At 34.6% G+C, this 14,651-nt stretch overlaps 1 protein-coding gene and 1 non-coding gene across 15 annotated transcripts in view; both read left to right on the forward strand.

Annotated features, from left to right (window-relative positions):
• The window catches only part of LOC111050628 (NAD kinase), a 97,303-nt gene that overhangs the window by 52,267 nt on the left and 30,385 nt on the right, over positions 1–14,651 (forward strand). For 2 of the 14 annotated variants that reach the window (XM_039424274.1, XM_039424286.1), the window contains exons 1-2: positions 7,147–7,496; positions 9,801–9,915. The exons of 8 other annotated variants lie outside the window; for them this stretch is intronic. In XM_039424274.1, the coding sequence (XP_039280208.1) occupies positions 7,448–7,496; positions 9,801–9,915 (164 nt within the window). In that variant the 5' untranslated portion in view covers positions 7,147–7,447. Of the gene's footprint in view, positions 1–3,147; positions 3,192–7,139; positions 7,497–9,741; positions 9,916–12,374; positions 12,510–14,651 lie in introns of those variants that run through there. 4 more of the 14 variants (XM_039424381.1, XM_039424369.1, XM_039424355.1 and 1 more) reach the window with 4 other exon arrangements.
• Positions 2,679–2,749, forward strand: Trnag-ccc. The gene has a single exon. It is a non-coding gene; the product is annotated as a tRNA-Gly (tRNA).

A 14,651-nucleotide genomic window follows, 5' to 3' on the forward strand; every position in this document is an offset into this window, starting at 1 on the left:
TTGTTGTGAAATATGATTATTAATTTCAATGTAATAAACTGTAGAGAGTAGAATAATGAAACGAATAGAACATATTGAATAGTTTTCCATTCTCTCGAGCATTGTGAATTATTGATAAAGTTGAGGAATACTGATAAACCTATTATGTAAGAGTAAACTTGGTTATCAGTTCGATAGACCTTTCCCTACCTCTGCTATTGTACTCGCTACATGAAACTCTCCAATTCAAAGTCATGATAACTTTATTAATGCGTCGAACAAAATACTAATTTCTGATATCTATTTATAGTGAAACAATAACATTTTCATCTCGAATTTCAAGTACAGAGAAGAATTGTTTCAACTTACACTTTGTATAAAAATAAGTTCAAGGCTGTCTCAGTCGACCTCGCTTTGTTAATGTTCAACTAGGTCGAAAAATTATTCTCTATTCGAGAATCGATAGATTGATTGGAAGCAGTAATCATTCATGATTTAGTGTTCACTTACTAAAACAATATCCGACAAATTATTCATGAATCCTCTAACTCGCAAGTGTGCTAGTGTTTTCAAGCTTCAGACACTTCAATGAAAATTAATTGTTGTAGTTATCCTTGGTATCCCTGCATTATATAAATGATACATTAATTTGATACCGTAATCAAGTTGAAAATTTTATATTATGGAGGAAATATTTCGATCTTTAGAGCTTTATTAGTTTCACTTGCGAGTGCTTTTTACGTGAACCCTACCGTAAATGAACTTACGAGTGCTCTTCAAATTCAAACTCAAGACTACTGTATTATGATTCATATCCATTTTTCATCAGTACAAGTCTCTATTTTTCAGGAACATAGAAGCAATTATTGAAATTTTTCAGTACAATTCTAATTTATTTTTGGTTGTACAGAAGACTCAAATTCATGTCTATGAAAATTCATTGCTCTACATTATCCATTGAAATGAACTGTAGGAAATTTGAATTCTACTCGACTATCCCTCAATATCTTGAAAATGATGTGAACAAAATTTTGTTACCGGGTTTTTATATTGCAATACGGTTCCTAGACATACTAACTTCATCAAATCTTACATATAATTGGTAACTTCTCAATCGTATTCTTATAAATTATACAGGGTGGGTGAAAAGTCCGAGAACGGCTTAACATCTCATACAAAAAGGTAATTTTACGGGGGGTGTGATTGGGGATCCTACTCAAATTGAAAAAACTACTTTACAATGACTTTGAAAATCCGGTCCGCCATATTGAAAGCAACTTCATTTTTTTAAATAGGAAGGTGGTCGTGCAATACATGATTTCGATAGGGAATTTCAAGAGAAAATGAATGGCGAAAACCGCATATCGATATCTCAAACCGTTTCGAAGATATTCACATTATTAATCAATACTATTCAAAGCAGAAAAGAGAGAAAAAAGTCTGAGAACGGCTTAGTATCTCATAAAAAGAAGTGATTCCAAGGTGGGTGTGATTGGGGATGTTACTCGAATTGAAAATACTACTTTACTATGACTTTAAAAATTTGGTCCGCCATCTTGGATCCGCCATTTTCAATGCAACTTTATTTTTTTAAATAGGAAGGTGGTCATGCGATACATGATTTCGATACGGAATTTCAAGGAAAAATGAATGGCGAACACCGCATATCGATATCTCAAACCGTTCAGAAGATATTCACATTATATATTCAGTACCATGCAAATCAGAAATGAAATACATGAGTGGTATTGATTAATAATGTGAATATCTTCGAAACGGTTTGAGATATCGATATGCGGTTTTCTCCATCCATTTTCTCTTGAAATTCCTTATCGAAATCATGCATTGCACGACCACCTCCCTAATAAAAAAAATGAAGTTGCATTCAATATGGCGGATCCAAGATGGCGGACCAGATGTTTAAAGTCATTGTAAAGTAGTTTTTCCAATTTGAGTAGGATCCCCAATCACACCCACCGTAAAATTAGGTACCTTTGTGTATGAGATATTGAGCTGTTCTCGGAATTTTCACCCACTCTGTATATTGCAAACAGGAAAAATAATAATATAAGCCTGAGAACTATTGGTGAAGTTAGCATTTTTCATGTTTGATTCAAATAATAAAAGTAAAGTTTTATAGGATCAGTTTGACTAAGTGGTCGCGCTGATAAGCTATCGCTTAGATATGTTGAGAATCATGCGCCTTGGAAAAAATTGGAAGGGTGATCGCTTGAGCCAACTCCTCTGAATATGATTCATGAGTTGTAAAATCGCTTGCCGGTGGTTCGAAACCCACCTAAAAATGGAGGTCCATTCATCTCATCATAATACGCCTTATTACCCACGCACAAGCCTAAAGCTAATGTGGGCAACATCCTCGTCAAAAAAAGGTCTGCACCGTGTCTATTGAAATATTTCCAAGCAATATCGTCTATTATGTTCACTAATAATGTACACTAATATTTTTACAATAACATGCTCAATGCTATAATGTGTAATGCAACTGTGGAATCTTATTCAAATCATTAGATCGTAGCCCTGCCTACACTGGAGCGTGTATTGTAGTCCTACAATCCAAAGTAGGGTGTAGGGTGGTCTCGCATGGCGAGCTGAGCTGAAGGGGCTGTTATGCTCAATTGCAAGGGTACTTGGTTTTAAGCACCATTTATATCCCGGACTTATCTCTAATCGATTCAAGGGCACCGCTGGTGTAGTGGTATCATGCAAGATTCCCATTCTTGCGACTCGGGTTCGATTCCCGGGCGGTGCAATCTTTTTTGTAGGCTTTGCTCTGTTACTTATCACGATTATTATTATTTCATTGATAATTATTCGGATAATCATTTGTACAATGTAAAGAAATATTGAAGGTGATGGAAAAAGGAAAGACGTCTATACAAATAGTGCTCGAATGATACCAAATTCAATTGCGATTCTGGGAAACTGATCTTATATTTTACTCTTCACATTATAAAACTAAACCTAATTAAATGTACATGATAGACGTTTCTCGGTTATACTAATAAATATAATGTAGTTCATGAAAATCTTTCAAATATTTAACTGACGGAGACTCGTTTTCCATGTTGCTGCCTCACATCTCTTTCCTCTTCCATCAAGTATTAATATCTGCAATATTGTATTAATTTTTTATATGTTTTGTTGCAGGTAAATGAACTCTTCATTTGTGAATGAGTGACTACGTCTTCTGGGTGAGCTTTTTTAATTCGCTAAAGCCACTAAAATACTGAATAATATATTTTCAAAATTCAAATTCCTAACCAACCCTTTTACATTTTGTGCATCGTTATGAGCGAGAATTTGACAATAGGTAGTATGAATTATTTGATGATTTCATATTATAGGGTAAAATGCACGTATGAAGTACAATATGAAATTCCTCGACTTTAATGCCTGGTTCCACCAAGCTCGGTCAAGACATTTAATTTAAACATGGTCAAGCCGGGTACTTTTTACAAGTGTGCACTGGATTATTATCTATCGCCGTAGAAATTATGTTTATGAAATTATGTTATGATATGTTTTAGTGCACTCGTTGTAAACCGTACTCGATTTGATCATGAAAATGACTTCACCGAGCTTGATAAAACTTGCCACAGATTCCATCATTTCCATCAGATGTGTTTGTTCATCATAAACATCATGAAACTTAATTTATTACGAATATAAGTATTGAGAAGTTATATCATATAAAAGATCATGTTCTATGTTCTTTTGCAGTTAGTAATTTATTTATCAATTCAATTTGATCAGTACACATTGGAAATACATAGATTTGTTTTTCGATTTTGTCTAGCCTTTTTCATGGTATGATGCTTTCGTTTCGCGTTAAATTGAAAAGTAATTGAATCAATTGGTAACATCATTCGATTCTCTATCGTGTAACTTACTCTACTTTATGCTCTGCGTCACTCACGATAACTTTAGAAAATTGTTTTCACCTTGGATGAAACTACGAGAAACTCTATTTCTTCAAACTTGAATTTTAAAAAACTTTTGAAGTGAAAATGCACTTACTTTTGTATAGTGACGATCGTTCCGACCTGTTGCTGGTCATCTATTTCTTCGTCGAATTAACCCAAATCTAATTTTTAGAGAATTACAGTAGGTATTCAAGTAGTCTAGGCCCTTCTACTGACAAACTGAAAAAGTTTCAAGCATGAGAAAATCTTGTTCATTTTTAGTTGTAGTAAATGGAGTCAGGATCGACTTATGATCTTGTTATTACTCTTTTTGGTTCCATTTTGTACAAAGAAGATTTGAAATAATCATCTTGTAGATCCAATGAATAAGAATTAGATTATGAAGTAAAGAAATTTTTGTTTAGACTTATTCAGAGCTTATCTGTATATTTGTTTGTCCAATAATAAGGATTTTTGTTATCTCTTTTGTAATAATGAAGATTCTTGTTTGAGGACAAACTTGAGCTGACACAGAATTCCTCTATAAACTGCTCCATTATAAATCACAATTTAGAATGTTTCGTTTGGTCTGCATTCGACTTTGGAGGGAAAAATTATAATTTCCCCACGAGAAACATTCCTTGCATCAGTTGAAGTTTTGGGATTCGCAAAATTGCAAAAACCTAATTCATAATGATGAAGAATGTCGGCTAACTCGATTTAAAATTAATTATTTCATTGAAAAATTGGTTGGTTACCATGACTTGCTTATCAGATTTTCATTAATTTCACTCAAGTCCCAGACTGAATCGAGCTCTATCACAAATATATTAAAATCATGATGTTGATCTCACAATTTCACTGTTAATAATTAATTTTAATAACAATTGCAATCGTTGATGAAAATTGTTTATAATATCGTAGTGTAGTAATATGGCATTGCTCTCTAAGTTAGCATTTATAGAGGATGATGTCAGTAATGCAAAATTAATGTTTCTGATGGCATCGAGCATGCAAGCGTGTTGCTCATTCAGTGAAAACAATGCTTTTTAACAATACTTATATAGAAGTCTGTGCCACTTTGGATGCATATCCAGGCCTTGATAGTAGTTGCGCTTTTTGCACTGCATCGAGGTCAGCTGATTCAAACAACGGAAACCAGAGTTTCCTTCCAGAATAGATACTTGGTGTTTTGTGCCATGGCTAATTATGGCTGATGTACTTAGTCATTAGCATTTGTTAGCAGCCGAAACCTTCCATTTACTATCGTTTTTATAAGCAAATATCGGGCCACCGAGCTTTGCTCGTTATTTATTTATTGATAAACAGAACCATAGCCCACTAGAGTAAAGCCATAGAGTAAGCCATGACAGAACACAATTCTCTCAAATGATCTTGTTCATATTTTACAGCTGGCTATACGTCAGCTTATGAATTTTGAGGATGCGATATTTTGATTTTCCACAGAATCACTCGCTCACTTTTTACCATCCACAGACGACGAAAGTCTCAGCTGTTTCAGCCAAGGATGAATTATCCTTTTAATGTAGTTCAGCCAGTTTTCCCAAGGATGAGACTTAGTCCAATCGGATTTTATACCATAAACCTACTATGTTCCAAATTTCGTGAAATTCGTTAGAGTCGTTTTCGAGATCCGTAGAACATAAATAACAAGATATAAAAATAACCACTTATAAAAATATAAACAGATATACAGAAATTGCTCGCTTAATATAATAGGATATACTGAACTCTTTTTATTCCAGCCTTTCTCAAGAGTACGGATAGTACGTAAAAGTTACATTTAAATTGAGGGGAACATTTTTTCCCTCTCAAAACGGATATTTTGGTTTCTAAATTTGTTCTTTTTCTTTTTTTCAATCTTTATCATGAAAATATAAACATTTGACCCCCAGATTCGACCTGTTGAATAGGATGTATTCGAACACTCCTGTTCTAAGATACAAAACAAGCTTTACTAAACATCTTATCCTTCTAATCTCAATCTGATAGTTCAGGATTATTTTCTTGATAGATCCGAAATCCAGGTTGATTTTTACAATTTGATGTATCTTAGTTATTGAAGTTTAGATATAACTTGGCTTCACAATATTACTCTATCATACAGTTTGATGATACGCCTTCACGTTTTTTCTCTACTCTACTATAAATAATGAGAAAGCACAGTAATTAGTAAATTGATTCCACCCATGAGAATGACTGACAGCGAATGAACAGAAAACTTAGTGGTATTAGCCGTTGCAGTACGAGCATGCTGTTGCTTCTTGCGTTGTTCTGTAATCGAGGCCATGAATTGCACCTGTTAGTGAATTGGTTGAGAAATCGGTCGATTCCATTTCGTTGGGACACGCATTACGGAATACCAACAACTTGTGTTGAATGCCGATTGGTAGTTGAACTGTCTCGCATTGGATGAAGTCTTCTGGCCTAGCCGGGCCGGGCGATCAAGGGAGGGGAGCAATAGGATGTTGGTCCAACTTGCGTCAATACATATTTCAACTCACTGATCAATCATTCAAAGTCACTTTTACCAGAATACTATAATTTAAAAAATATTCCACCATAATAAGTAGTAGGATCTCTCATTGTGTTGGATCTCATTGGTTCGAGGTTGACCCAGGATTTCAGAAACAGGATTTAAGACTCGATAGCATGAACTAGGGTAGTTTTTCAGGATGAATCATATGTAAGCTCTTTACCCATTAGCAAATGATGATAATCCAAATTGCTACATTTAGTAACAGAATATATTTCAGAACTGTTTAGTTCCTAGCTGCATTAAACAATAAAAACTCAATCATTTATAGCTACAAGATACAGTGTTTGGCTAATTTTACTTGGAAATTTCGAGGATTTAATTCCATTAATTTTTCTTCGCTGAGCATCAAACCATTGTAAGAGGAAATAAATACAGTTCTATTTGAAATAAATTGAATCTCCTACAACATACCGTGATCTTGAATTTCTCTTGGATAATCACCTTATCAATAGATACTACTCATTATTATTATTATGACACAATATTGCTGTTCAGGGTAGCTCACCAACGATGATGTACTCTGTACTATTTGTACAATGTACTGTCTACATAACTACTGTACACTGGTGTATCGTATGTCAAGAACGTGTGAATGGGGGACGTTACACAGCCAGCAGGTAAACACGAGTGGAGTGGGAAACTTGTAGAGTGGCCGGACTGTGTTTGAGATTTGAGTGGCGCGTCAGTCATTGCTGGGACGCCAGACGCCACTGCCGAGTGACAGAGTGAGAGAGCAGATCGCCGTCGCGGCGTTGGCGAACGCGCAAATCAATGTGAATGTGACTCACGCACACACACACATCCGCGCGCGTTTTCTCTCGGCCTCTTTTGCTGCGGCTGCACGCGATTCGGCTGTTTCGCGAATACTATCCCGCTAATTGGAGTGTACTGACCTCAGGCTACATTTTGCGGCGCTTCCTAGTTTGGTCACGATATTTGCATACTGTGTGCTACTGTGTTAAAGTGATTGAAATAATAGTGCGCGATGTGCAGTGAGGGCGGTCGCCTGAGACAGTCACGTTGGCGACGCAGAGGTGAGTGCTCCCTCCCTCTCACTTCAATCATCCATCAGTTCTTTCGTCAAGCCTCTCAAGAGAATGTTTGTAAACAAACCCTGTGTTTTGATCCAGCCCTTGTGTAAATTGTTACACTCTTTATCTTTCCAGTTGGGATTTCAAATTTAGGTGCGTTTTTTTATTTTGGTTGCTAATAAATAGCCTATTTTCATAGCTTTTATAAATGCGGGAGTTTGAAGTGAAAGACGACAATTTGGAGCTCTTATTCCTTCTATTTCCTCGTAGGATTAGATTGACTTCAAATAGATTGGGCTGGAATGAATCAATGAATTTATACTTGGGCTGGACTGAATGGTTTGAAGTAATTTGACAGAAATTGTAAAATTCATCACTATATTTAAAAATTTTGAGAGGATGAATTATTAAAAAAAAAATTTACTCCGCATTAAGACTGAAATATTGATGATGGAAGATATTATGGCCATAATTTAGATATTGGCCATATATTCTAGATAGAATATAGTTCGAATTTCAATTTCAGGAAATTTAATTTTTTAAAAGATACTATTCGAAATGTACAATTTGAGAAAAAAACAGCTATTGAAAAATGAAGTAATTTGAGATCATTTTCAAGTTTATGCTGTTGATGCATTGGTACATTTGAATTTCATCAGAGCCTGAAGACTCAGTTGAATGGCACCTGAATTTCCCTTTCAAAAGCAATGTTAAATCTACTGTTGAGCTGATTTGAAATGATTAATGAGTTTTTCAAATGTCAAACAGTGGCAATAAGTACTTGCATGACCACTAGAACACTTGAAGTGCTTCCTCACTTTCTCAGCACTCTCATTAGTACCCAGGCTACTTATTTTTTCAGTTGTTTACTTAATTTTATACTTGCAGTAATCAACTGTACTTATTGATCAAGTTTACTTGAGGATCATTCTTGCGTGATGTTATAAATTTAAAACGTTTTAATGGCAAAACCTGACAAAACAACTGAAAACTATCCACTTTCCAAAATTTCCATTAAAGTTACAGTGAGAAAGCATCCAAATAGTCAAAATGAACGTGAAATATCTTTCCCAAAGAAGTTCAAGATAGGGTTTGTTTACAACCACTGAATGTCTTGATTATCGGACTGAAGTTGAATCTACCACATCGTGAATTCACTATCCTGCTGACAGATTCTTAATTTATAAAGTGACCAATATTCTGAATAGACTGCTAAAACTCGATATCTTCATCCACAGCCAGATGAAAAATTTGGAAAGATTCTTTCAAGAGGTTTATCTTTGAAGAAAAGCATAGATCATCGTTCATCCTCCCACAGATTATTCATCCGTTCATTCAAATGAACATTCAACAAATCTTATTTCCGTTTGATTGTAAGAGTACGGCAAATTAAAGAAACTTTGAGAAAACTGTCTTCAAACTTCCAATTTTCTTTTATTCTATTTTTCTTAACTCTTTACCTTATAAAGGATATTTTCATTTAATTCCATCTCTTCTCAATAACGCTGAATTATGGCTAGCCTAAATCTATTAATCAAGTCATGATATGAGGTTAACTTGTTGAGATCAATGACTACAATAGTATTTTGCATTAAGGAAATAGACCTGACCCTGTAACTGATTCCATATACAAGCTTAATGTAGAAACAAGATTAATTAATTGTCCGACTTCATTCGATCATTGTTCTCCAATTATGCGGATGTGAAATGTGCATTGTCAAATCACATGTCAATGATTCGGCCTACTTCAGTAGGCCTACTGGTGATTTCTCATCATAATATTAGATTGATAAATGAGAATTCTAATGGAATTTCATTACAATTGCTTGAGAATTTCGAATTGATTTTGTTGAAGTCGGCATTTGAAAGGTATGTGGCTGCTGTGCTATCAAGTAGTAGCTGCAGTATTATATCAAGTACTAGATTGGAAGCATAAATGGAGTACATAGTGGTTCACAAAGGTCTCCAAAAACTCATTTCCCAAAGAGAGGTGTAGATCTGATGTATCTCTGCTTTTAATGGAAACAGTTTAAATATCAAATCATATTATAATTTTCTACACTTTTTATGTGTCACTTCAGTCAAGTAACCAACCAGTAATGTTCATCGATATGGTTCATAATGTTTCTTGAAAAATCTGGCCAATAAAACATCAATCACTTCGCATATCGATCGAGATTAACGAAATCAACAATAGGGTAGGCCCCTTTATTAGCCATGCTATCATATTTATTTATCTGTCAGCAAGATAGTGGAGGTTACGAGGAGTGAGAGATGAGTGGTGAGTGTTGGTGTGTGAATGTTTAGACGGGTGGTGTGAGGACGACGACAGCGGCGTCTTCTGCTGGAATGAGTCATCCTCGGACGCCGACTGCTCCCCTCCCCCTCCACCAGTTCGACTCCGACGTTGCGGAACATGGCCGTAAGCAATCGTTTCATTACAATTAGGTTACTCTAAATTTACTGCAATGAGAATAAGTTTCACTTCAAACTGTCAACATTAGTTGAATTGGAAGCAAAGATGTTATTTTCAAATAATTTTGACAAACTGAAAACAATATTGCACAATAAATTGATGACGGTTCTCACCAAACTCGGTCAAGACATTTGAACATGGTAAAATCACGTTCGGTTTATAACGAGTGTACTGGAACTTATGATTTTTGTGGTGATAGTTCCTATCAATAATTCCAGTGCACAATAATAATTATGAAGCTTGCTTGACCATGTTCCAATGTCTTGACCGAGCTTGGTGAAACCAAACATGAGTGTTGTGTCATAAAATAGCATTGCCTCAACTTGAATATTATAGTGAGTGTTATTTTATTTTTGTGAATACGTATTTGTGTGGACATATATTCAAATTGTTGATACTGTAACAAAATGTGGAGAAGAAAACGTTTTAAGTCAGGTGATGATTCGGAACTTTGTATTTTCTCGTCTAATCTAGAAAATTGACATTTTTTTGTGTTTCAAGCATCTAGAACAAAAAAAATCATTTATCTTGAACATTGACTGATTATACAATGATAAATCAATAAATATTGATTATACAATATTGTCTCTATCATAATGTATGATAGGCATTTAAAAACAGTTCAAATAGACATGAATTCCATGTGAATGAAGTGTAAAACGATAAGAGCAATAAGTTCCATTGCACCACGTCGAACTGACCAACTCATAACTCGACTAAACCAAGGCATAATAGTACAGTACTTCATTTAGAAAGCTAACATAGCGCCTTCGTTCACGTTTGTGGCAATTCGCAATACACTTCTGATGAGTGTGTTGCCGATCTAGAAAAGAAGGCAATACTTGTGAACTGCTGCTGTTTATCGAGAAGTACTCTATCATCATTTTTCAACGAATGAAAATCATATTCATCATAGTATATATTCTAGAAATATTGCGAAATCAATGTAGTGGAAAATAAAACTATCAAGTTAATTAAACATCTATTAACAGAAAGTTGAAATTGAATTCCTAACTCAACTCGTTACACTTATATTATGTACACAAGGTGTAATTTTGGTCAGCTTCTGAAATAATAGGGTTTGTTACTAGTAAGATTGTTAGAGTAATTGGATCGATAACTTTCTGCCCTTGACATTGTTCATTGTCAAGGTTACATAGTTGCATGAAGTATCATTTTATCAACATTACAACCAACAATCATTTTACTAATGATATACCGTAGCATCCATCTCTCTTTTCCCATTTCATTAGAGAAGGCAATTTCGTGCACATGTTGTATGTTTTAATAATTGCACGCTCATCTCACTAATGATTATATCCCCACTGAAAATAATAATACAACCAGTTACATTTTATTTGTTTTACATTATGATTATACAGGTTTGAAACATCTCAAGCATAATGATTAATGCATAAGGTACTAATGAAGGCATCTAATGATAAATAGTATGATTCACAAGTCAACCTGAAAAGTAATGAAATTGTGATGTAATTTTATCAAGATGTAATGAGATGAAATGGGAAAAATAATATTATTTTGTGTTGTACTTCGTCATTACAGTATTTTCCCCTTAATATAAAAGTATAAATTGACGATTGCATTCACTCTTTTTGAAACTTATGGATCTTTTTATGTGTCACTATCATGCCCTATTTATTCTAGTTTTATTCAATCAGTCCCTTCATAGATTACTGATGTATTAATTTACATTATGGAGGAAGATTTTTGTGAGTACTATGAAAGTGCATGAAAAGTACCATGCCAATTAGAATAACTCCAATTTGAAAATTGATCGATTCGTTAATGTTTAAATACAATTACACATGAAGTGAAGACGAATTACACATAAGTATTCAAATAAAGTCCAATGTTACAGATTTTTAAGCCTTCCAACATTTTAATAAGCGACTCCTACATGAGTCCGATAAATATATTGCAAACTGTGCTCCAATTGTTTATAGTTCTTTTTCAATATTGTATCCTTATTTCACAAAATTGGTTACAATAATCAAACTGCATTCGCTCTTAATTGATTGAGTGATTTTCATTTGTCGCTTTCTCAAGAAAAAAAGACAGTCGTTTTGAACAGTCGCTTTCCCAAGAAACAATAAGTAGTCTATGATTCGGCCACCAAAAAATGTGAGCGAATCCAGCAAAGGGAGGTTTTCCTCTGTGTTGTATTCTTAACACATTGATTAATTAATCAACAGATAACCACGGTGGAGGTGTTGTGGCACATTTTCTTCCAGTATTGGAGATCGATTCGTATTTGAGTCGCACTTGATTGTGGTGTCAGTGACTGTTTGATGTTTGGTCGTCAGTGTCCAGTGTTATAAGTGCGCCGGCGTTAGCCTAGTGCTACTTCGAATTGCTCGCCTTCGCTAGTTATCAGTACTTAGTGCACGGCGGTGCTGCACTGCCATTTCGGCCAGAGCTCGCTCAGGTCTGTGCTTTTTCCTGTTACAAGCGAAGAGTATTTCATACAGTTTCCATCAGTTGCGAGCTCTATTGCCATCAAAAATTGGTTCCATATGTTGGTGAGGAACTTGATAATTATTTTTAATTTCCAGTATCTTATCATATAGATAAAACTATGTAGCCTATTCATCTCTAGAGTGCTATTTGACAATTCCGCAGTCTATTGACCGCGGTGAAGTCCTAAAAACTGAAATTCAAATTGATACATTACAATTTTTCATCAAAAGTCTGACTTTATCGCGGTTTTCTAGTGCAATTCATTTTTCTCAACTCATTATCAGATTAATATCGATTATTTTTAAGCGATTTAATAAGAAAAGAATGTTTAGATCTCGGGAGAAATTATATTGATTTTGGGAAATGGTGGTATTTACTTTATTGAAAATTGAAAAATTTGCAGAATGAAGGGTTTTTAATATTTGATTGAAAACGACAGTATTTCTCGTTACTAATAATCACCCTTAGCAGCAAATAATATTTCTTTCATTCGCATTTATTTCTTATTACGTGCTAAACGTTCTTTTATCCAAGAGCCCTTTGACCTTCTGGCCTTCTCCTTAGGAATTTTTTATGGGAACCGTGATAATGGGGAACAAAGTGTTCCATGTGAGAGCTCGCACCGTTTATTGAAAGTCTGCAGTAAACAAATTGGATGTTTGAAAGTACGTATCGGGTTCAGGTGGCGCCTCAAACTAGGTCATCCACAACAATGAAATATGAGGCCATTGCATTTTGCCATCATTCTTCATCTTTTTGATGTTATATTTTGCATTCTGTCTCGAGGACCAAGGAAACGCTCAGTATTTGAATTGTCCCTCACCCAATTACTACATGTAGATACTGATTATATGATGTGCAGTAATGAGTTCACTATACTACTTTATTTTTGTAATAAACTGGAGACAATTTAATACGAATATCTGAAACATTCTTTTTGTTATAGTGACTCTAATATCTTGAACTAGCTGTTATAAGTTTAACAAATCATGTAGGCCTACATCTTGAGCCGAGATGATGTTCCAAAAACGTCATTCAATCAAAATATAATGGAAAATAATTCTCCAAAATGTAATGGAAAGTCTGTCAATTTGTTGTTAGGTATGGCAAGGTTGCAAGTTATAATAGCACATCCCCAAACACCAACCAGCCCGTGTCACATGTAAAAGGAATTCGATTAATCCTTGACTTCTGCAACGTATCATAATTCTCCAATTCTCAGTAAGTTAATTCAGAACCACAAACATTATGGAATAATGTTTCTCCTAGAAAATGTCGAATGAATAATAAATTTCAAAGTAATAAATGTCGAATGAATAATCAATTTCAAAGTAATACTTCTTAGCATAAGCTAACCACAGTTTACCAAATACCTAGAAATGATCAAGGAATATTCATGTAATCTACCTTCTCAACTTGAATTTATAGGATTTCCTGAAACCGATGATATCATCCTCTAAAAATGTCCCAAAAACATGAACACCCTACATTTTATATCAATTTTTAAAAGTCTGTGGGAGTCTGTAAATTCTTCATGGGTTTGAAGAATGTCTAAAAAGAAGTATAACTTCTGTTGCGTTTCGTTTGTCATGTCAGTCTATAAAAGTAGGTCATTCATTTAGCCCTCTTTTCTGTTTACTCAAAAGCCAGTCAATTTAGATAAAGAAATGCACATAGTACAGCTAAGAGTATAATGTACTGTATATACTTAAGGTGAGTAGTGATGGCCTTGCTGCAGGTTATATGATGATGGAGGGGATTATACGGAAGCAAGTGATCTCTCTCAGAAAGAGATCGCAATCTCACGGCGCTTCTGTCTCTTATAATTCAGGCGCGACAGGTAAAATAATAAGGATAAAGCCGACAACACAAGGTTACCGGTCGCACGCACTCGCTTGCTCATTGCTCAGTGCAAGCTCTTCAATGCTTTTGCAAGATGACTCTCGACATTTTTCGAGTATTACACATTCGATTTAAACTTGAAAGTCTGAAATACAGAATAAATGAAGCATGGATAAATAATAATTATCGTATTCGTGAAGAGCTTAGTATGTTAACTCCAAGTTCGTTAAACTTGTTTGGATGGATTCTATCTTAATATTGTCTTCTGAATTTGATACTACTCATTATTATTCACTGATTCCCAATTTCATTGCTCTATTGTATTCTATCAAATCAGTTATAAAAGTGTTTAGCAAAAGATT

This window comes from Nilaparvata lugens, chromosome 1, assembly GCF_014356525.2.
Source record: "Nilaparvata lugens isolate BPH chromosome 1, ASM1435652v1, whole genome shotgun sequence".
In the NCBI taxonomy this organism is placed as follows: domain Eukaryota; kingdom Metazoa; phylum Arthropoda; class Insecta; order Hemiptera; family Delphacidae; genus Nilaparvata; species Nilaparvata lugens.